Raw genomic sequence first — 24,686 nt, 5'->3', positions numbered from 1 at the left:
GCATAATTAGTGTAAATACATGTAATGACATAAATAGAACATGTAATTACAAAATGAAATGGTTTTGTAAAAATCTTTGTTTTGCTTCATGAAAAGACATGCCGCGCATTTTTAAAAGCACTCACGGCTTTTAAACAGATGATTAAATTTGAGGCAAAGTGTAACAAAGATATTGTGATTTTTTAAAAAGAAAATAAGCACTCTAGGCACTTTTCTTCACATCTTTATTCACCTTCAAAGCACAAAACTGAGGCAGGAACTCCAACATGGCTCTACATAAATGTTAGTCGTGACAGAATGGGATTTAACAAATTAAATTGAAAATTTAAAACAAAAAAAACCAGAAATCACCAGACTTATCAGCGGCCAGGAATCCCATATGCAGTTACTGGGTGTACCTGAATGAACAGAAAAGACAGGTGATAATTGCTGTCTTTTGTTCCTGGCTTGGTCGTTCTGCTGGGAAGCCATGAAGCCGATCCCTGCAATACCTATTCCTTTTGCGTAAGCTGAAGATGTCTCGTTTCCCAAGTGCGTCGTCATCGTTAACCTAAAGCAAACCTCCTCGCACCCGCTGCCTCGCGGCCAGGATGCAGTGGCGTAGCTTTTCCCAGAAGCAGGATGGAGGGCTCTCGGCCACCCAAGACGTCCTGGGTCCAGCAGTCAGAGCCCTTTCCTGGGATGCGAGCCGTGTGGGTTCAGTCCCCCCGGGGCTGGGGGGGGGGGGGGTCTGAAGGAAGGGCTTGGGGGCCAAGAACTGCCTGTCTGGTGATGGGCCTTCTCCCGCCGAAATGACCTCTGCAAAGAAATGAAGGGGAATTGCACAAGGGAGCTGCTCCTCTGGGGAGCAAGGGCCTGAGGGTTTGGGGGATTTTTTTGTGGGGTTTTTTCTTCAAAGGATCTGAGTTCAGCACAGAAAGAAACACCCAAAACATTTTGTTTTTTTTAAAAAAATTTATATTAGTAAATTTTTAAATTTCTGGCAACCTTTTCCAGGACATTCTAGCAGTTTTCTATTTAAAAGAAAAATTACTGACATAAATGCTGGTTATTTAGCTAAGAGTGTTTTTAATCCCACCTAAGAAGGACAAGAGAGACACATTGCAATTGTGAACTAAATGCCAGTGTTAGGCCTGGATTGAGAATCTGGAGAAACTGAAGCCTCGGGTTTGTGGCTTCCTGCACAGAGGAGAAACAAATGTACGCTCTGGTATTTGAAAGAAAAGCATTGCAACAGAAGTAGTATTTTGAGTTGAATCCAATGAGCTACACGAGTGTGAAACAGCAAAACCCATAAAAACAAATATACTGTTAATATAATATGCTTGTTAAAAAGAATACAGCTTCTACTGGGATTTTTTTAAAAGGAGCCATCTTTCAAATATCTATAAAAGCTAACCCTTCCTGTGTTTAATAGTGAGATAATTATCAAGTCCATTTATGAAGGCTCTTCATATGTTAAGCAAGTATGCTGTCATTACATTTAATTAGATATGTATTCAAATAATTTTAGCATGAAGAGAGGAAATTGTTCAGCAAGCATTCCAGTGCTCAAATAATTTTAGTTTAGATGTCAGAAAATGTATGCTCCCCCTTACAGTTTAATTTTTGGGTAATACAGGCATTCTGCGCTCCATTGGGAAAACACAATTGCACGTTAACCGTTCCAACTTTCTGATTCTTTACCTAAATGTCGTTATTATGTCTGCTCAGAGCGCTGCCGCAAAGTTACTTTTTGGTGGTGGTGAGGTGAAGCTTGTAATCGTACTCAGTTGACTAATTTTCTTCTCAGATCCGCACAGTGGATCTCGGATCAAATATTCATCTTTCCCTTCAGGTGTGGAGCCCCCACTGTGTCTAGCTGGTGTTTTAGACATGTAAAGAGTGAACGTTATTGAAATCAAGGTCTGACATGCAAATGAACACACGTCCTTGTCATTGCCACAGTTATGGAAGGCAGAAATATAGCATGAATATAACTAAATTGCCGGTGATGAAAATCTACATCACCATTTTTTTAATCTACTAGGAGACCGTGGAAAGAAAATATTCCTATTGTATGAGGTTGTTAGTGCACCAGTTTGACAGAGAGATTTTCATATGTGTAAGAGGGATATAGAAGTCCAATCCTGACCCTTGGGTTTTGAAGAAACCGCCCCATAGCTAGATCTTTTCATCTACAAGATGAAGATGTGCTTGCTTTCACAATTTCCCTATGAGAAAGTCAGAATTGCAAAGGAAATGGTAGTTCCCGTGACTTGCTGGTTGATTTTATCCTGAACTGAAATAAAGTTCTTTTCACAAAACTTCACAATAAAAAAGCTTTTCACAAAACAGTAAGGTCAAATTAATTTTAACTTGGAAGTGTTGAAACATGTTCTCCTAACACTTCTTTGACTGAAACAGAATGTTTTGACCTTCTACCTCTTAAAGACTGAATTTTAGTTTGACCTAAATGTACACATTTTATTTTGGGTGAGTATGATAATTGCATCTTCCTGTGGTCTTTGGACGCTTTATCAGAGTTGGATTGTGGTCTTTGCTTGCTTGGATTTCCAAATAGCTTGGGTTTCATAGTCAGATCGTCTTTCCTCTGGAATTGCACCTTCTGAAAATGCTGCTTGGGTAACGTTATCCAACAAGATAGTTCAGCACAGCAGAAAGAGGAAGAGATCCCCGAGGCCCCACAGTATCACAGATGTGATTCAAAATCAAGGGGTTCAGTTCAGTTTGGGCTTGGAACAACACAGCAGAATTTCACTTTTCCATCAAAAAGATGGAATAAAAGCCTCAGCAAAACTTCTTCTGCCAGGAAAAATTTCCCAATGAAAAATTACTGGCAGAAAATTTAGAACCTGCTCTAGTACTTGCTCTGTTACTGCATTGGCATGTGTTGTGGTTTAACCCCAGCTGGTAACTGAGCACCACACAGCCACTCGCTCACCCCTCCCCCCCAAAAACAATGGGGAGAGGAATGGAAACAGAACTCCTGGGTTGAGATAACGACAGTTTAATAGGATAACAAAGGAAGAGAATAACAATAGCAGGTACTAAGTAATAGCAATAATAGTAATAATAATAATAATAATAATAATAATATGATGATGATGATGATGATGATGATGATGATGATGATGATGCAGCCCAAGTGCAATTGCTCACCATCTGTGAAGCTCCCCCCATCCCCAATGCCCAGTCTGCTTCTCAGCAGCAATCCCGCCTCCCGGCTCGCTTCCCCAGTTCTCTCCGGAGCACGCCATTCTATGGCAGGGAACATCCTTTTGGCCAGCCTGGGTCAGCTGTCCTGCCTGTGCTGTCCCAGCTTCTGGTGCACCTGACAGGGTGTGAGAAGCTGAAAAGTCCTTGACACTAAAACTGTGTTGTAGATACTACAACTACCTAGCAACAACTAAAAACATCAGTGTGTTATCAACATCATTCTCATACTAAATCCAAAACGCAGCACTATACCAGCTACTAGAAAAAAAAAAAAATTATCTCAGCTGAAAACAGGACAGCATGTTTTGAAGATTTGGTAGTATGAAGATTTGTTTTATCCATATATAATGTACAAGAGTTCTGAGTAATATTTTAAATCAGATTCCTCACTGCAAAATGAGTTCACCAGTGTCAGTGGAAGATGTTTGTTCACTCCCCATTGAGGGAAAATATTGGATCAGTCTACCTCTGCATAATTCATGCACATAATATTCTTTCTGTAAGTTGGGAAAATAAATTTCTGAAAGTTTTTTTTGGGGGAAGGGGACTTTCAATATGCTTCAGATGTCTTGTTTAGTGTTGTGAAGTTCAGTGAAAGTGTACCGTATCTTTTTTTACTTCAAACAGCTCGCTCACATCCAATAAAAGCAGTGCCATGTCCAGATAGTAATAATAACACACAATTACTTCTTTAAAGAGTGGAGGGACAAAGCAGCTAGCAACCTGAAATCGAATTGATTGAATTGACTGAATTTTGGTCATGCTTTGTATAAAATCAGTAGTCATACAGCATTGGCTTCCTAAGTCTCTGAACTGCTAAGTTCATGACATACAGTCATGCAAGTACGACATGACTGACCAGCAATATCTGAAGCAAATCTTCAATTAAAGTTCTTCATATTACTATGCATTCAAATCAGAAACATTTCTAAAAGACCTGTACTGGGTTTATTCTGTCAATGCTAGATTTATTTACTTACTTCTACCATGATTGTTGTAGTAAAGAATCTAACTCCTATTTATTTTTTCCTTAGAAAATTGCCTTCATGGTAGCATTAGGACTGGTTACAACAGAACATTTGGAAGGTAAGATGGCATATGTTGTTTTACAGTTCTGTTTTTGAATGAAATATTTTCTCTTGGCTGTCCTCAGAAGGACAATCAAAACTCAGGTGAGATGTTACCTATGTAGAACTGTGCTTTTCAGCCTCACCTCCCATCCCATTGCACAGCTCAAGGACCATGAGAACCGGCTCTGCAGCCAGCACCAGCAGACTTGGCAGGCATAACCTCAGTCATCATGGCTCTTTAAAGGATGTTAACAACTGAAGGATGATAGTGAAGCAAAAAGTCTGTAAAGGCTCTCACCAGCACTGATCTGGTTGAAGAGTCAGCAAGGTTCAAAAATGTTTACCCAGATCTTCTGTAGCACACGTGTCATCTCCTCCTTCCCCATGTGAGATGGACCTTCATTTCTTGAGTTAATCATCTGTCATCTGTAGAGTTCCACAGAATAATGTGTAAAATAGTGGTGGAAATCTGGCATTTGTTTTATACAATTTTAAGCAAATTAGAAAACTACCTCTCGCAAAGACTTCCTTCCCGGCCATTTCCCCCCATGCAGCCAAAAAATAAACAATCTTGCAGTCTGATCCTGCTCTTGTGTGAGAGCTGCTAGTATGCCTTCCTAGGCTTCTGAATATGAGTTCAAACAAATATTACAGATAAACTAAATGCAGTATCACATAGCGTTAAGTTTACTTTTCCAACCTTCCAAAAATACCTTGCAAGAGTTAGCAGATTTGCGCCTTTCTTTGCCTCAGCTTTGTCTTTCTGAAAACATAGATGAGGGGGGAAAAAAAAGAGCTTGTTCAGCAACTATGTCACTGGGGGGTTTCTTGCCAGAATGGGTTAGTTCTCACGGACAGAGAAGATACAGCTATTTTTAAGAAAAAGTCTACAGCTTGATGTGTTTTAGTTACATGCTCAGCTAATACACGTTGGTGTGGTTCCACCAGTGTAAAGAGGAAAATCTGGTATCTGTGTCAGCTAACAATGATTCTTGATCACAAAAGATGTTAATGAGAATTGACATTTACCACCCGTCCCATGGACCATTGTCGGCAAAATACTTCAGAATTTCCAGTGCGCTACATTTTATGTGCTTTAGACATAGGCACATGCTTAGATACCTTGCTGCCTCAAGAGGTATCTACTGGTTTACAACTTGACTTCTTTGTAGTGAGATTCCCTGTGCTTCTGTTCCTCGGTTTTAAGAGAGGTTGTGAATTAGGGAGAATATAGCATCTTAATTGTATGGTCTCCTCAATATATGCAGCAAGTTTTCTGCGGGTCGTCTTGCCTTTTTTCAGTGTCTTTCTTCTTTAAATCTGCATTTTAGAAAATCATTTAATGTCCCAGTGACTGAGAATTTGAAAGCAGTTTAAAGAAACTTTAAGCCATCAGCCTTTTTAATCCCTTAATGGTAATGGATTGAAATGGAAATTAAAAAGCTACAGCAATTTTGGGAGAAGATTTATAATCCAAAAAGTGCAAATGATGACTGGTTCTTGTTTTCTTTGTCTAAGGAAAATAGGACAACATTTGAAATTATGCTGAAGTGCAAATTATGCTTACAACAGAGAAAACTTCATTTTGAATAGTTCTTTACCCTTTGATTTTATTGGAACTAATAAATTGTTTGTGCGGATTTAATGCTTATGTTCGAAATTCCAAGTACCGCTCTGCTCTGTTTGTTCTACAGTAAGTGCGGAGACGCATGTTTTGAACTTAACTGCTACAATACTAATCCTGCAGAATCGATTCTTTCAGACGAATTCGCGTTTTATGTTCCTACTAGCTTTAAATAAATGGCTCCCACCAAGAGCTATTTGCTATGGAAAGGGTATTTCTTCATGAGTATTGGTGATTACAACTGTCAAAAATACCCTTATAGCTTCCATATGCTAAAGGTTATTATTTTAGTACTATGTCATATTTACGGTTATCAGCCATTGCTATTTATCAGGAAGCAGTGGTCATTACACAGTTCAGTTTATTTTAGTACTTCTGATGTATTTCTCAATTTCACATTTTTGGAATGAAACTCTATCAAGATTGGGTCATTAAAAGCTTATTCACTCAGTATCATTAATTCACAGTGTTACTGCTTTTCTTCATTTAATCATTAATTTTGTGGCGAAGGGCTATGATCCACTTCTGTATGGATTTCTTTATCAGCCTAGCAGCCTTTCCCCCTAATGTCCAGAGAAGCATCTTTCCCCTCACCGGGAAAAGAGCTCTGTTCTGCACAGCCCAAGCATGAGGCATCTTTTGAGGCCTTTTCCAGTACATGAGCACAGCCGCCTCCACCGACTGACATTCTGCAAGGGACGGCTTTCACTGAAGATAAATTGTCATTACGGGCCTCACAGAATGACCATACAGAGTGTTTATTGATGAAGGCAGCAGCTCGTTGAAGCTTTGCCTCCAGCATAAAGCTATCTTCAAATTTATTCATCTCTGTCAAACATATTACAGTTTAGAGGTGGCTTTTTTTTTTCTGATTGGGTTATGTTTTTTAAATTAATAAACTAAGGAATAAGCCCAATTCTGTGATGCAGTCCATGGTTGTAACATACTAAATCTCTTTCTCTAGCCTCTTAGGACATCTTTTAGCATTAGCATTGTGTAAAAAAAAAAAAATAAAAAAAAAAGAAAAGAAAAAGTAGATAGAAAACTTTAAAAGAATTCTTTAGTTCAGGTCATTCTAAAAATGCACATCTTGTTTTATCGTAGCATAGTGATTTGTGATTATTTACAGATACACTCTTAAATGTACATACTCCTTATATCACAAACATGGATTTTTTTTTTCACAGTTTCCGTAAATAAAGTGCTGATATTGTGCTCTCCCTCCCTGATGGCTGCATAGGGTGGAGAACATCTAGAGCCGTTTCAGTTCATTACTCTCTCTCTGTCTTAATTTCCATCTATTCCCACTGCTATTACTTTCCCCCCAGCCAGCTTTTATCTCTGTACCATGGCGATGCCTCTTCCAAAGCTGCATTCCAGGTAGCTACCACATGTGTGATTCAGACTCCATCAAATATTTCTGTTGCCTTGGTGAGAGCACGCAGTGAAGAAATTCTCTCTTAAACCTGCGACCCAAAAGGGCAGAGAGCCACAGATTCATCACAGTCCTCTTGTGAAGACACTTGGCCCCGTTATGGACACAGAAAACTCTGCTGTGTCCAATTCTTTGTTTCTTTTTCTGTGCCAGTGAAAAGTCACCGTCTTGTATCCCTGTGACCACTTTTGAAAGAGTTAAGCCCGGGCTGCCCTAAGTCCAGCTTTCTCTCTACAATGCCACACGGGTGCCAAGATGCTGCAAGCTCTGGATTCACTGACCACAAGGCGTGGGTTACCGATCCTGGCTGCAAGAGCCATGGCTCCAGCTCACACTGTTGGGACCAAAGGAAAGAGTCGGTGGAGGTCCACTCCCTCCATTTCTTTCCTGGCATCAAGGCACATGGTTCCTTTGTCGTGACATCTCTGGCACCTTTTGGCTTCGAGAGCATTCCCTTTATACGCACTGATGCTGACATCAAGAACAACCATCTTGCTTCTGGTGGCTCTGTGGCAGGCTACTGGATCCGTGTCTAGCACTTTCCCTGCTGCTGAGGCCTGATTCCCTTTAGAGGATGCCAAAGGGTCTGGAAGCTTCAGGATGGAGATTTCAGCATAGTCAGATGAGCATTTCATAGGAAGTACTTTCAGACTGGGACAGAACTGTTGCCCAAACAAGATCCTCAGGTTTGGAGTCTGCATAGCACCAAGGATGTTAACAAGATGCTGGTAGCGGTTGCAGCCATTGCGTTTATCACACGTCTCGGTGCAGTCTTGGATCACACATTTCTTGGTAGTGCGTTTCTGTATAGCTCCCTGAGTCACATGGCAGCATATGTCTAGCTCATGTCAGACTGTGAATACAGACCTGTCTGCACTCTTTGAATTGCCCTAGGAGAAAACGCCTTGTGAGTGTGAGAGGTGACATGTTCCCGTGCTAGTGGGAAACCCAGCCAGAACATGCAAGTAGTTGCTCTTCTGCTTTTCTTGTCTATCCAGTTTCCTTCCGATACATCTATCACTCCAAGAGTGGTGGCTTAGCCAACAGTCCTTCATGAATGAAAAGTTTCAAATCAATATCTTGTAGCTAAGGACAGTAGAAAATCCATGCAGACTGTTGGCCTTGTCTCTAGGGACATGAGATATGCCCAACGATATTAATACCATTTACTGTAGCAACACTTAGAGTGGTACATGGCCCCTTTTACTCTGTGGGGAAGCGATCAACATGTGGAAAGGCTGCCTGGACACCAGAACTATGTGTTGGGAATCCTATTCCCATCTATTGTAAACATCTTGAAAGCTGGACTGTCTCTTACTGTGGGACTGCAAACAGGAGATAGTGCTCAATATCCTGAAGGCCATTTCCTGGCACTGAGGATGTTCTGGGATAGACCTCTTTAGCTCAGACATTGACAAGAGATGCCGGACCTTCTACAGAACCAGATGGTGTCCTGAGTTTCTGTTGGGTATGCCCCTGGCCCTCCAGGCCGAAGGGCTAGTGCTCCTGCCAGTTCCTCTTGTTCTGAGAGGTCGACTTACAGCAAGGCAGAATGGAGGTATCACGATCGCGTGGGGATTTAGACTGACAAGAGTCTAAACTTTGCCTTACAATATTCACTTAGGAAACATTTTAGAATAGAGCATCACCCCAATCGTGCACGCTTCATGTCATGGGATGGATACAGGGTGCTCTCCTTGCTAAAGTAGGTCTGCTCTTTATTATCAAAATAAAAAGTAGGCTTTAAAATACATGGTTATAATAATGTCACCATTCTGAACTTACATAGAGAGCCGGACGAAGAAATTCCATATGACGGAAATAAAATCCTAGCTCAGATAAAAGTAGCATTAAATCTGCAAATTTCAGCGGGCCAGGAATCCACTCACTCTTTCTGCATGTGTTTGCAGAAGTAGTTTGCAGACTAATTTTGCTAGATGGAGTCCTCAGCAAGTACCGTCCTGGATAGGTGTTACCAATTAGCGGAAGGGAGCTCTCTTGTGTTTCACCCTTTTCCAAACAGGACTGCAATTCAATGAGCCTATCTTTGCGCTGCTGTTTCCAGTGACACAAATACACGTATGGCTCATAACAACATTTTGCATGATCAGGATCATGAAGCTGTATATTTTTGGATGAATAAATCATCATGCCCTAGTTAGAACTGAATCTAGCCATTCCATTCTGACCGTGATTTTTCTAACCTCCGCAGAGGAAAAGTAATGTAAATTAAATTTAAAAGGATCTCTATGCTTTCATCTGTTAGGAATTACAAGGCTTAACTGCTTTAAATGCTTCATTTTTGTTACTAGAAGACATTGATAGTATTTTGAAAGCTCTCTGTCGATGCTTGCTGAATATGCGTCTGAAGGGATCATAATAGAACTCTGGTAGGGCAGCAGAAGTCCGCCTTGGAGGAAGGAAAAAATAAAAAATGCTTGTGTTCTGAATCTTACAAGGAAAAGCCTATTAATGTCAAACCTTGAACTGCAGCAAATATCATTGCTGAAGCAACCCAATTATACTTTAGAAACTGAAACTGAACACAAAGCCCAAGGGGTTGAGGGTAAGAGCGTCTTGCTTAACAAGTTAGATCTACATTTTTCCCTGGTGAATGAGAAACACACAAGTCGTGTTTCTTTCCATGGTTACAGAAATCCAGAGCAAGCGTCAGGAAAGAAAGAGAAGAAGCACAGCAAATCCAGCCTACAGTGGACTCTTGGAAACAGAGGTACTTTATCATTCACTTTTTTTTTCCCCCCACACAGTTCTATTTCATGTCAATAAAAGGTTTAAGTGTTTCTTATTACAAAAGTATATATGAATGCAGAACCACACATTTACTTGTGAAGAGATATTGATGTGGAAAAGAAAGAAAAGATCTCATCTCAGTAGCTAAGCAACAGGTTTTCACCTGTTTCACAACATCACTTGCTTCAAACTAGAATTCGTCTTAGTTTTAATAAAGGCCAAAAGGACTAAATTAATATGGGACCTAATTACTCTTGTACCCACGCAGACGGTCCCTCCAGGTCAGAACTGAAGAACAGAAGCGCTGCATTATGTTCAAACTTGCATTGCTATTTCTCTTTTCCTATGTGCCAAATAATAAATGGAGAACTTTGCTTTTTTTTATTAGTGACATTCATAAAAGGGATATGTTGGTTTAAGAATCAATGTGCTCTGCAGGGGTTATGGAAGCCTGCATAATAAATATAATAATGCATAATTAGAAATAAAATGCTCTGCATAATCTCTGTTGTCTGTTAAACTTCTGCTGTTACATTTATGGTAGTAGCAAAATTTGGTCCTACATAAGATTGCATTGTAAACCTGGTGTAAAAGCAGCATATAAATAGACATAAATTTTTCTGAAATTGTTTTTGTCTTTGTTCCTGAACTGGCATGTGTGCATTTATTCAGCATATTAAAATTCTACCTTTAAAATTTCATCACAGTTTGGGGTTACTATTTGAACTTCTTACAGCAAGAAAACTGATTTGCAGCCAGCGCTCCATTTAAGCAAAATTTCTCTGTGCTCTGAGTTCTTCAAGCCTAAAGAAAGTGATTTCTTTCTTTAGGTACAAGTGATGCAGAATTTTTGGTATACCAACATTTCAGATTTCTGTGTTTGTTGGCAGACAGCAGACAGATGAGGCTAAGAAGAAACCCACCAGTAATCAAGCTGCTTAGTGGCTTGATTGTTCAGTTTTTGAAAGTATTGAAGATTTTTATACTCCAGAGCAGCTCTGGGCACTTGAATTCTTCAGAACTCCTCAACTTTTCTCTTGCAACCTCTTCAGAGCAAATACTGATGTCCATACCTCCAGTATTTAACAGAGTAGGACCCTTAGCCTTCCTAGCATTAAATTTGTGGTGTCTTCTCTTAGACTTTTTTCTCCTGATGAATTTATTAAAATACTCGCAGCAGAGGTTCGTGGCCATAGTCTGATCGGTGTTTGTGAGAAACTCAATTATCTTGGAGTAGGGATGGAGGAGGTGATAGAGGAGGTCTGCTGCACCCCTAGTTCATACTTCTCATTATATCTATTCTCAAAAGTATATCCTGAAGTGAAAGATGGCATGGAGAAAGAAATGTCTGTGAAAGAGTCCTGTGGCTGATCAGCTGTGTCCTCATTAGGAGCTGTCATTAAGTACTGACCATGGGGAATGCCGTTCAAGTAAAATGGAGGCAGATGGTTTTTCTCTGATCAATTAGCTGCTCAGATTGATTTGCTAATCAGTGAGTTGAGGTATTTTGTGGGATTTCAGGCATTTTGGTGCAGTTTAATTTACGGTTAGTCTACTGAATGATCTTTAATTCATGATTGTTTAAATTGAAATTGCATATAAATTAGACTTTTTATTTGCCAATGCCCCTCAAAATGATAGGAGCTCAGCATCTGTAGTGGTGATGCTAACTTCCTTGATTACAAAAATGCGATCACGGTCTTGTGTCTTCTCTTGAATGTTGTGCTTTTCCTTTTCAAAGCTTTTTTAAAAATAATAAAAAAAAAAAAGATATCATTCTATTTTCCCACTCTCAGTAGCTTTTTTTCTTTTTCTTTCTATTTTTCTTTTTTTTCTTTTTTTTTTTTTTCCCCATAGGAAAGGGTTAAGTGCCAGGCTGGATATTTTTTGAAGGAAGAAACATCAATTCAAAATTCATCAACAGACTAGCAGGCACCCGTGTATAAGAGAACAGTTTACTCACCACAGAATATATCATTTATTAGCAAAACCCCTCTAATTTTCCTCCAAGCAGAGTCTAACAACATCTAATGGAGGAAAATGGTGCTGTTTCCAGTCCTGCTGTACAAGTATTGGATGGCTCAGAGAAACAATTAGGGGTTATAGAGACTGTTAATGAAGCCCGGCTTGCTATTGACCAACAACTTTTACCATCTGATGAGTTGGCAATGGGCTGCATTAAATTAGTTAAACATCTCAGTCAGGTTTCCAGTCGTCTATGTTTGTAAGTTCAAAAGTCTTTGGTGACCTCAGCAGATCGAAATCGCTGCCAGCTCCTAGAGGTTGTACATGTTAACTTGAGAAAGAAAAATATTTTGCTTAGGCCCTAATACATTGCTTGCAAACAAAATATGCTCCTACGAACTGTAGGCAAGTGTCACAGAAAGTAGTGATTTTTTCTGCAGGTGGGAAGTCCATCACTATTTCTATATATGCAAATTAAGATGTCACAGCAACAATTTATTACGCAGTTTTTCCCTTATGGACATTGTTTATCTGCTAGGCTTGGAGTTACTGTTGCAGTTGCCTCGCTCTTACCAACCTCTGGAACATATCCTGGAAATCAATCAATAAAATTTGCTATTTCCATTTCTCTCTTGTTAATAAAATCTAATTCACATCAAACTGCTCTATGAAGAATTGTTAGAAAGGTAAATAATGCAACTGTTCGTATGTCTGTCTCGGGTTAGCAACGAATATTCTAAGTCACAGAACCGACTGGTTATGTATGAGGGAAGCTCATGGAGATTGTTAATATGAAAAAGTAAGAGACAACCAGAGCGCTTTTCAATGACACTGTGGTTGGTTTCTTTTCCCTTGTAGCGGAAACGCCTTGCATCAAATTATTTGAATAACCCCTTGTTCCTTTCAACAAGAGGTAAGCATATTTTAAAATGAATATACTACTATTCTAATGACATGTTAAATATTTATTAGTGGGATTTCATATGAATTACTGCTAGGGTACCATAGGGCATTACTTTGCGTAAGGTCCCTGCACTTTTTAGTGTGCAGTGAAAACAGATGGTTTTCCTGCAAAAACAATTGAAGGATAAGGCTAAAGGTCAAAACTGTGGAGAAACAGATCTGGAGTCTCTGCAATCAGTGGAAAATCCAATCTCTAGTATTGCAAGCACCACACAGTGAGAGGACCAATTGAAGAAGGCAGTGTTGCCAACCCCAGGTGCTTAAAAATGTATATTGAAAAATTGGGATTTAGAAAATAATTATTATTCTGGGTTTTTCATTTGCTTCTTTTCTTCACCTTTAAGAAACTGCTGTCCATCCTCAAGGGCTAGAAATTTACCATACCTTTTGCTTTAAAAAACTATAGCTAAAAAATCCACACACATTTTCTGACTCCAAGAGCTGGACCCATAAATCTAGATTTGATGGCATTGAAGATGCCTTCCAATCTTGTATTTACAAGAACTTTAGATGCTGAAACTTTCATGGTAAAAGCCTTGAGAACGAACAACTCAGAGGAGCCATTTGGGGATGATGATGATGATTAACTCGTGTGAAGAAGCGCATTCCAGGAAAATCGTGCAACACATAGGGAAGGCAAAGAGTTCAGAGGTGGGAGATGAAACAAGGAGAGCACTGAGTACACTTTAATTCTTCAGACGTGGCCCACATAGGATTTTAAGAGAGAAAGCGAGAAGCTTGAGTTGCACTTCAGAAGAGGGGAGAAAGCCAGTACAGAAATGTGATTGTGTCCTTGCCCTTGTGTTGCCTGTATAACTTAGGCTTTACCGTGGTGCATTAGAGGTAAGGGAAGACAGTCCTTTTTCTAAGCCAAATACTATTTCAGCATTGGAAGCATTTACAGGGGCAATTTCAATTAAGACGTGAAGTTTTGACAGTTTTTCGGTGTTTGCTTGATATCCCTGTCAAGCATCACGTTCAGTCCTTGAGATTCACCTTTCTGGCCCTGCCTTGACTTCCTGCGCCACAGGATCACCAGCTGAAATGCAGCGGTTCTTCTCTCTGCCTGCATAACTTCCTGTGCTAGATGCAGACAGTTGCCCTACTTACCATATGCCTGTAACACACAGGGTCTCAGAGGACAAGGGAGGTTATTACATGGTAAGCAGCTATGATGACATGCCTCTTAGCAGGAGCCCATGCTCATGTGAGCCCCAGTGGAAAGAACATTATTCCTGGCTTAGTTTTATCTTCAAAATTAAAATTATAATTTATTATTTGTCTTATCTTAGCACTTGTTTTTCCCATGTAAACACATGGGAAAAAACAGGAGAGAATGGCAATGTTAGCAGGCCATGCTGTTAAGCCCCTGGGTGGATTTCATTTAAGTTAGGGTTTGATATCTCTGACCTTCTTTCCACCATGTGTTTCCCATTTTATTTACAAGGAAGTAGGCAAGTGACAGAGCTCCAGCGATGCGGCTGTCTCAGAGCCACTTGGAAATCAGGACTCGCTCTCCTTAATTGTTAGTTCCTCTTCGAGTCCTTTATCTCTGGTTTTCCCGGCATCCAGAATCTGTGCTGGAATTCTGCATATTCTGACAATTTAAAGCTGGACTTCTTTATAGCAGGATTCCCCACCTCTGTAGGGATTTATTAGCTATGTGCACCGAGCGCTGTTGTGCCGGATGGTCTGTAAGCTCTGAGCCGAAGGCAGATGCTGTCCCAGGCAGCTTGGCGCGGCAGCAGTGCACTCGGCTTCAGCGCAGAGCTGACCGCCCCTCCTCTTTTATAAAACGCTCATTTAAAAAAGTTGTCTTCAGTTTAATTTTTCAGTGACTAGAAGGCAGAAGCGGACATGTTTTCAAATGTTGAAAACTTTATAGTAAAAGTGAGCTGAAAAGAGAAGAACACAAACTAAAAATAAACCCCTATGAAGTACAGGAAACAGCTGTCATTTCCAGAAATGCAGAAGAGAACAATTCTTGTAAATTTTCAGCAAAATGTCAATTAATCAGGATTCATTTATCTGAAAATGTCTTACCTGAAATGAGGTCACATCCCCTGACATGTATCATTTGGAGAAAAGACTCTTCAATTATCAAGCCTGTGTTTATCTGAATAACATTTATATCCCCTGAGTAATCGCAGTGTCATATCGCGGCGGATCTCTATGTGTGTATTTGTGTATGTGAAGTGACATCTACAGATTTTATAAATCTGTGATTATTTATGGAACTCATTGCCAAAGGATGCTACAATTGTTGGGGAAAAGTAGCCAAATTTATGGAAGGAAAAAAAATCTATCTAAGGCTGTTAAATATAAAAATTGGGACGCAGAATCCAGGTTAGCAAAGGCCATAAACTGCTAGCGTCTGGAAGGGTACTTCTGGAGTAAAAAAATTTACTCTGTGCTTGCCCTGTTCTTGCACTCGTTGCATGAGTGGCAGCACTGGATGCTGTTAGCAAAGAACTCTGGGCTTTATAACCTTTGGTCTAACTTAGGTGAAGCTCTTCCTTCGTTCTTACATTCCTCTTTTTACATGTGTGTGAATGTGTCTGCATCTTCACGTGTATGCGCACATCGGTGCATCAAATGAATGTGTAACAGCAGGAAGCAACTCCCAGGTCGGTCTGTATATGATGGATCACGTTGCGGGGGCTATATTGCCATCTGTGATCAGAGAGGGAGCTGAAGAAGGACAGAAGGACAGAAATATCAGTTTGGTGGTCTCCAGTTTAACCCAAAGAAAGGCCCCTCCATCAGCTATTTGTCACTGAACAGCATGCATCAGCTTCTTACAAATCAGCAGGAAAAATTACAACCCACTGTGCGGTGTCCATAAAGCTGTTAAAATTTTCTCGCTTTTTATTTTTGGACCAAAGTGTGACGAATTTCACAAATATTATTATGAAAGGCTTGGCCTGCTTTCCAGTGAGCTGTGATGGTTCTTGTTCTGATCAGGCTGTGAATGCAATCACTACAGACTTGGTTCATCAAAAGGTCAGAAAACCTTGGCGTTTCGGGTGGGAGTAGTTTAATGATAAAGAGTTGATGATAACATAAAGCTCGCTCCCACAAGTAGCTGACCATTTTGGCCATGAATCAGCTGAACATGTAAACATGTGTTTAACGGTAAGTCAGTGGCACCGATTTCATACTCCTAAGTTAAGCGCCTGCTTAAGTGCCTTGCTGGTTCGGGGCCAGACTGTTCATCACCCAGCAGCCTGAAGTCCTTAAGAAAGACTTTTTGACTACGGGCATGTGGAGAGGAGCTCCACATGAACATTTTTGAAAATTTGAAACAGAGCGTGCTTCTCATACGACGACATTTTAGCATCAGATCTTCGGACACAGGATGCCTGCAATGTAATTTTTTAAATCTCAAGTGCTAATTCCACTGCTTGCTGTTGCATTCTTTGCTGCCGGCGTTAATTTTGGCAATGTCGTGATCTCCTGTGTCGCAGCTTGACTAAAATTAGTCCCATAGCTGAGAACTAGCTTTCACTGCAGCGTTGTATTTCTGACTAATCTGTTCTCTGCCCTTCTTTCATACGCTAGCAAATGAGGATCCATTCTGGAAGGTACGTGTAGCAAAATTTGTGTATTATCAGTGTCTTTCTCATCACCGTGTAATTCAGTGCTTGCTTCTGGTTATCGTAGTCTCTATCAAGGTACAAAATTGCAGTATTCTCTTTGCATGTCATACGGCTTGTGTGAAACATCTCCCACTTAACTAAATCTTTGAGCCTCTAAGTTAGAATTTCAAAGGGGTGAACTCTTGGACTTTCATATGCAAGGCTTGAGTTTAATCCCTTCGTAGAATCCACTGACTGAGAAATTGCTAGTCCAGATTTGTGGGTTTAATGAAAATCTTAAGAAAAATGAGTCAACATGCTAGTTTGTATAGACTAAATCTCTTTACATTGAGGTTAAAATAAAGACTTTTTGAGCAAGTAATTTCTAAAGAGTTATATTTTGGAGAGCGATTTTTTGGCAGAACTGAGTTAGAATTCAAGATATAAGCCTGACTAAAACTATAACGAAACATTATAATTAATATCCCTAAAAATGAAAATATGCTTTTAGAATTAACAAAGGTACAAAATTATGATTTTCGTTCCTGGAAAAGCACTAGGAAAATTTTGTGGTGTTTTTTTTTTTTTTATAATGATTCACAAGCCATGAGAGTTTGAAAATCAGTATCTCCTTTATTAAAATGCACTTAATTATACAAAGAGTAATTAACGTTGCCACCAGATTAGCATAGCAATTTACTACATGACATTGTAACTTTGTTGATGAGTCTTAGTTCATTTTATATATTGCTTCAGACAAAGTACTAATCAGTCTTGTTGGAGAAAGGTTGTCAGAGCAAGTCTGAACAGGGAACAATTAGTGCCAGGGAGAACAGAGGGACAGAGGAGCCCTCTAGAGGAGTTCTCAAAAGAGGGTACGTAGCAAAAGGTTGTGCTCGAGCATACTGTTTTCCTAGCTGCTCTTTGAGGCAACGGGCATAAAACATGGAACTTTGCTTTTTCCCCCAGAAACTTTTCCTTGCTTGTTTCCTTCTGCTTTGAACGTGAAGGACAAGTGATCCAGATATTGACTTTGACCCATGCTTCAAAATAGAGTTGCACGTGGTGATGGCGGGTGTCGGAGTGACACATTGTCAAAAGCAAGTGCAATAATTCCTACATCACAAGCTGCCCATATTAGTTGACTCCCTTCTGTGTTTGATCAGTTGTTTTTTATCTTTCTATCTGTTTCAATTTATGGAACTTGCTTCTGACTTGTCTGTTTGTTTGTTTGTATTTGTTGCTATCATACACCATTACTTCCGTCTTCTTCTACAGCGGCCAGGGTGCTTTTGACAATTAGATTTTGCGTTTCAATGAGCTGGCTGCTGCAGTAGTGGCTTTGAATGCTGCATAGACAGAAGTTCTCAATGGGTTGACTTTACTCAAGCCATCCTTCTTCTTTTACAGAATGAGATCCACCACGATGAGCACTGCACTGCTTGCAAGCGTGGCGTTAACTTGCAGCCCTGCGGCACGTGTCCCAGAGCATATCACCTCAACTGCTTGGACCCGCCCCTCAAAACTGCTCCCAAGGGGGTCTGGGTCTGTCCAAAGTGCCAACAGAAGGTAAGCTACATGGAGCATAGCATGCCAAGAAAAGAAAACGGGAGAAACCTCGAATTTGTCTACCACTAAACTAATCTAACCTATGGTCATGGCTTAGGGGACTACATTAGCTCAGGTAATACTGAGAGGCTTTTAGTACAGTTTGCAGCATTTGTTTCTGGTATTTTCATGGTCCTAGAGTTAGGACATACACTGAGTGCCTCAGCTTCCCTGTAATCACATCTGCTGAGATTTGTCCTTTTAAACTGTCTCTTCATTTCCTTTGTTTCCCTTCTTTACAATAAAGCCACCAGGATGTAGCATTGCCAGACAAGTAGCGTAAATCTTATGGACGAGGGAGACCGTGTCAGGAGGAGACACTGTTCACCAGTGGATCTGAAAGCTGTCAGGAAAACACTTTCTTTTCCTTAAATCATGCTTATTACACGTAGCTATTGATCATAGCCATGTCAGAAATGCTGATTTGTCTAGTTGCTGTGAATAATGCTGATTGCATGAACAGGAAAACAATTACTAAAACAGTACAGTGCCACTAAATTGTAGAGTGGAGGCTTAGGTTTTGTGCCTTAGAATTCTTTATATTTAGCATGGAAATCACTGTTATGTTCCTTTGAAAATGTCAAAGGGAAATTTTAGCATGCAGTTGCAGAGAGCAGAGCAGCCCAGGATTAGATCTGCGCAGTCGTATTTTCATAGGGACCGGCAACTTCTCCCACGCAGAGAAGACAGCTCTCCTGACAGTGCGGAGGTCTGCTTGTCAGGGACCGAAAAATGTCTTCCAGCCACGGCAACAAGAAACAGAGGATTTGTAACCCCCTTTTAGCGCTGTTTGGCAGTGCTGTTTATAGTCATGTGTAAAGGAGTAAGCCCCAAGGGAGATTGCTACTCAAATTATTGTCTCGTTACTTTTCAGCTTGCAAATTCTGAGACAAGGCCCCTAGATCTGGTCCCGCAGAACTGTGAAGCTGGAGGAAAAAAAACATTAATGCCTGTCTTTGTGGAGTCCTAACTTTTTATTGTTTCCTGGGCTTATAGGTGTTAAAGAAAGATGACAATGTGCCATGGACTGGAACTCTGGCTATTGTTCACTCCTATGTTACTCATAAAACAGGTAGGGATTAACACAGCTAATGACAAGGGGTTCTTTGCTCGTGACGGGTGACGCCATTTGAGTCCTTCGTGGCACTGATATTAAAGTGGCGTTGTAATGCTACCGGGTATCACGACACTGTTAAGCAAAGGGCTGTAAGGGCCTGTGGCTGGGAAAAGCAGGTGTCTTGCTCTCCCCTTCCCCTCGGTCTGCTCCTTTGCTGTCTTCTCTCTTTGAGGAAGCTGAGATTGATCCCTCAGGAACTTCACTCTGTGGAGGAGGCTATCATCAAAGTGGTGCCTTCCTGAGAACAGGACTGAAAACAGGATTTTGAGGCAGAATTGTATCAGGCTGGGAGGCAGAGAGACACAGTCAGAGTAGGCAGAGCCATGTAATTGGGTATGTAGCATGATGCCAGACTAGTGTCTCAGATACTACAGTAATATCAGCTCTTAATTGTTTCGGTATTATGTGATATCGGAGTTAATAGTATCAGATGTCGTATGATAGCTGTGCATTGACCGTTACTCTTTTTTAGTTCTCTGTTGCACTCTTACAATGGGCTGTTTCAGGCATTAGATTGTATTTGTAAGGAGCTTTGCAGGGGTCTGGTACTGTTATGATGGTGCTTTTCAGCCAGGGTCACCGAACTATTGCCATTTCGGGTGGCTGACCTGTTCTTAAATACTATTCACCTCTTTCTTGGAGTCCTCCAGGACCACACGTGGTCCAAGGATTAATTTTAATGCATCTCAAAGGTGCAGTATAGGTTTTGGGTTGTCCTGCGTTCTAGCCATTGACGTAGACACATGCATGCAAGCAGAAACTCCAGATTTATTTGGCTGTACCTGCCGACAAAAGGCTAATGAGACCTGAAACTCACCATTCAACATACATGCTTCTGCTTTTGGTTATCAAGCGCACAGTTTTGCCGTATGTCCTTTTCTTAACTTCTGCATCCTTAATCTTATTGTTCCGTAGTCAAAGAAGAAGAGAAGCGAAAGTTATTAAAGAGAAGCAGCGAGCTGAAGAGTGAGCATAGACAGTTAGAAGAAAAAGATCGACTTCTCAACAATGCAGTGAAGGTAGGACACCTGACTGGGGACACAGAGTCTCCTGCGGAGATGCTTATAAAGAATTTATGCTTGAAAACCTGGTATTTTGTGGCTAGAAAATGATTTATGCTCCCCGGCTACAGATGTTCAAGTGTGCGTGTGTTTCTCTCCGAGGAAAAACACATGGATTTTCTTTATGCAGAAAAGCAAGCCGCTTTGGCAGGCTGAGGAGGAGAAATCACCAGTGACTGAATTCCTGTTGCACGCAACCCCTCCTCCCACAGCATCGCTGTGCCTGCCTTCCATGTAGCACCATACACAGCTCTCATCTGGCCAGGGACTTTAAGACACTTCCATTCTCCAGGGGAAAAGTTCAGCCACAAGCGTGTCCTCCAGTGGCACCTGCTTGTTCATTAGCTCAAAACTCCTGAGATTAGGCAGAAATAACCATCGTTAATTGTCTTAGAGGCTGAATGTTGTAACGTCCTCATGACTGGAAATGCATTCACAATCCTTTTCTCCATGAACTCGTTTCAAAGCTAACTGTTGGCTTAGAGATGTCTCCCACACATACTGTGCTATGAGGACCAGTCTCAGGCAGTGATGAGCGGGCTGAGTTCAATGCCACAATTCCTATCCTTCATGGGTGAAAGAACTTATTTGGGGCTACCTCACCTCAGGCCCACTCTTAAGGGGTAGCTAGCATGGCAGTCTCGATAAATATTTGAAACTTCCTTACCCTGGAAAAATCAAAGTGGCAGCTGCAGGAGTAACTGGTCACTAGTTGTTTTACCACTACAGTTACCCAGAGGAGGCATGTTAAAATATTTATCACATTTAAAATAGAGTGGAAGGAAAGCAATGACTTATTAAAAGACATCACAGTGGGGAATATTCTCTGTAAGTGTGTATAGCCACCATCAGCACTAATGGAAACACACATATGTATGAAGAAGTGACTCTGGGGTACAGAGTATCTTTAGTAGGTGGGACAGTGGGATGAGGTGTTCGGGAAAAGAAAAGCATTTGGGGATGCAGTCAGCTATCAGGTGTGTATCAGGGCTGGCAAAATCACTAAGATATCCACCTAAGCAGAATCAGATTCTTTCAGTGGGCCACACTGTCTTATTTAAATGGTAATATCAGCTGATGATTATATTTATTGGAGATATATCCACTTGAAAGGAGAAAAGCAATTAAAGTTGTGCCAGCACAGAGCAATTTAATTTCTGACATTTGCCTTACCAGGGATTTACATTAAAGAGAAAACCTTCATACACACCACAGGTGGAATGGTATTATTTGGAAAAACAGAATGTGATTTATCCTTCACCTGAGATGTCACCGGTCTAAACCCACCCCTGACCAGGTTTTCAAACAAATTGACTTTCAAGTGAGCATTTGCCCCTTCCCCAGGACTGGAGACCACCCCCCTATCCCGGGCAGTCTAGACCATAGCCAAAGAGGAGCAATCTCTGCAGACAAGTAACCAGTTTTGCCAGACCCCTGAGCCCACTGGGTGAAAGAAAACAGGAGGGAAATGAGAATTCCCGATTCTTCCTTATCTCTTCTTGGAGATGAGGGAGATTTGGGATGCCTTCGTTTGGCTCCTGCTCTCAAGCTCATTTTCATGTAGGTTTGTATGAAATGTTTCAAGTGATTGTGGGGTGCCGTTTGGCCACCCCGTAGGAAAAAGGCTTTCTTGTGATGGCAGTGGTGTATGACAGTAGAGTCTTAGATCAAGTTTTCTGCCAGAAAAATATTGACATCATGTTTAGAGAGATCGACTCATCTTCACAGTACTGACTTCCCTAAAACGCGTGGCACGTACAAAATGCATCACGGTGAGGTTTATCCCTCAAGCGTTTCTCAGTGCCATTTGGTAAGATTTCGACACCTCACTGGTGGCTTCGGTACTTTCCAGTAATACAGCTATTCCAATCCCGTGCCAGCCATCCCTTTGGAGTGCAGAAGGCATTTCTGCCAGGCTGTCTGTGGGATGAGGTCGGAAATGTCCTCCGAATGCATTTGGACTGGGATGAATATTGTTACCTTAGACAGCTGCTGCAGCGTATGCGGCGCTGGTGATTACTCCGTTCGTTAAGCTGTGGTTTTGCTATCCCCAAAGGAGAATATACTTCATTTGAGCAGGACGTGCACTCAAGACACAAAAGGATGTTTGGAGAGATGTTTGACACCAATTTGAATGTATGCTCAGTCTTTCCTTCTCTCTCCTCTCTATTTGACAGAAATGCTTAGAGCTAAAAACCAGCCTGTTGGCCCAGCAGAAAGGGACTCAGTCATCACTGGAACGTCTCAAAACCCTCATTAGACTGATACAAAATGAGCAGATGATTCAGGTTACCATGACGACCACCACCACCTCCTCCCTGCTAACTGTCCCCTGGATCAAACCCTCCTCTGCCTCCGCTGCCATGCACAAAGCCTTGCAGCAATCACAGGGTAACAACTGACAGAGCCGGCTGCGGGAGAGCGAAGGAAAGGGGGGGGAAAAAAAGAACTTTATACACATGCGCAGAGGAGAGATTAAACTGAAACAAAGGAGAGAAGGAACAATCTCAGTTTTGATACGCGTAGAAACTTGCAAACCAATCAGTCCAGTTTGTAGGTCACTGTGGCAGCAGGTTCCCACGGAGCGGGTTGTGCTGCGGTTTTGTATTTGCCGAGACCTTCAGTGCTTATGAGATTTTTTTTGTTATGTTGGCCTTAATGTATTTATGACTGAGGATGACCAGGAAAAGTATGGCCGATAGGATGTGGGATATCCTTTTGTGGGGAGCAGACAGGTTTCCAGTTCTGCTGTAAGGGGGAAAATTTTCAATGCAAAGAGTTAGTGAGCTAGTAGAGAAGTAGTTGGGCTGAAAGCTGTGTGTGGGAGGGAAATCGGTGAGATGATAACCAGAAACTGAACTACTTAGGACTCGACATGGATTCTTATCAGAGGAACAAAGTTGGCCCCGTTGATCCAGGTGACCTGGAGATGGGGCCGTTTTGACCAGAACGGCGTCATGGACACTCACAGAGCCTTCGAAACAAAAGATCGGTTTTTTTCAGTATTATTAGAGTTGAGAATTGCAGATATTTAAATAAAGAAACTGTATGAAGTTAGCGTTTCTAGTAAAATATTGAAGTATTTTCATGCTGATGCTTCTGTATATGCGTTCCGAAGTATTTAAAAAAGTATGACTGTAAAACTCCTTACTTTTTTGCAGGTCCTTTTTACTTATTTTGCTATCGGTGTATTTTTCTCATGGAGTTTTTGTGCAAGATTTAGCATCAACCATAATAGTGGATATCTTTGGCAGGTCGGGTTTGTTTTTTAAAGAGATTATTTTGGGGGTTTTCTGTTTTGTTAATTTTGGAATTTTTTTTTTAAAGAAAAAAAGCAAATAAATATTCTGTTTTTTGTTTCTTGCCAGTACAGATAATATGCCAAAAAGATAACTTTACATTTTTGTACTGCATTTTTATTGTTAAAAATATGTAACGAGATTTTTTTTATTATTCTCTTTCTTTTTTGCTTGCAGAAATATCTGCTGAAATGGTACAGGAAAAAAAAAAAAACTGCCTCAAGGGGTTGTTTCTCATACTGGATAATATCAAGAGTTTTGGGGGAGGGACAGGCCATGGAAAATTTTAAGTGTTTGTTGGGGTGGTTTTGGTTGTTTTTTTTTTTTTTTAAACTTGATTCCTTTTTAAGCTTTTGTTGGATTTTAGCACATTTGGGAAGCGTTTAGCATTAGCCTGAGAAAAATCCCAGTGCGCCTGCTTGTTTCACTAGCTAGTCTTCCTGATACTGCAAGGGTCCGCCTGGCCCCCCCCCCGTAGGCCACAGAGCCCCCCGTCACCCTGCGGCCTGCCCGGGAAGGTAGTGATGGGCACCCCGGTTTTTCTCAACGTTGCACACACACACACGCACGCGCGCGCACACACCCACACACCAGATGCCATCGTCTCTGTCGTTTATGAGTTCTCCGTCAAATAGCACAACAGGTACTTAAGGAAAGCAAGAAGCCACCAGAGCACGACACAAGGCTAGTCTCTCACATCAGCATATCACATGGTGCCGAATAGCTTTTTTTTTTTTTTTTCTTTTTAAATTAAAAAAAAAACCCACACACGAGGGACTGGCTTTTTCCGTCGCCCATCACTAGGCAGCACATGGTCCCTTCAACCATTTTCACAACTCCGGGAGAAACTGTGCAGTACTATACAAATCTATTTTAATACACAACACTCGGTTGAGCAAGATTTTTATATTCTTTTATTGATGAACAAAGTGAACTAAGTAAAACACAATTGTTATACATTGGTTATTGTATGCCAATTATGCATTCTAACGTGGC

At 41.0% G+C, this 24,686-nt stretch overlaps 1 protein-coding gene across 3 annotated transcripts in view; it reads left to right on the top strand.

Annotated features, from left to right (window-relative positions):
* PHF21B (PHD finger protein 21B) overlaps window positions 1-24,434 on the top strand; it is a 170,296-nt gene extending 145,862 nt beyond the window's left edge. For 2 of the 3 annotated variants that reach the window (XM_075760184.1, XM_075760170.1), the window contains 8 exons: window positions 4,254-4,305; window positions 10,003-10,079; window positions 12,923-12,977; window positions 16,589-16,611; window positions 18,016-18,174; window positions 19,210-19,285; window positions 20,246-20,349; window positions 22,569-24,434. In XM_075760184.1, coding sequence (XP_075616299.1) covers window positions 4,254-4,305; window positions 10,003-10,079; window positions 12,923-12,977; window positions 16,589-16,611; window positions 18,016-18,174; window positions 19,210-19,285; window positions 20,246-20,349; window positions 22,569-22,793 — 771 coding nt within the window. In that variant the 3' untranslated portion in view covers window positions 22,794-24,434. The remainder of the gene's footprint in view (window positions 1-4,253; window positions 4,306-10,002; window positions 10,080-12,922; window positions 12,978-16,588; window positions 16,612-18,015; window positions 18,175-19,209; window positions 19,286-20,245; window positions 20,350-22,568) is intronic. The other variant, XM_075760179.1, reaches the window with a different exon arrangement.
* The last annotated feature ends 252 nt before the right edge of the window (window positions 24,435-24,686 follow it).

The sequence above is a fragment of the Balearica regulorum genome, chromosome 1 (assembly GCF_011004875.1).
Source record: "Balearica regulorum gibbericeps isolate bBalReg1 chromosome 1, bBalReg1.pri, whole genome shotgun sequence".
Lineage (NCBI taxonomy): Eukaryota > Metazoa > Chordata > Aves > Gruiformes > Gruidae > Balearica > Balearica regulorum.
Note: the sequence above shows the minus strand (reverse complement) of the source record. Positions and strands in the feature narration are given on the sequence as shown.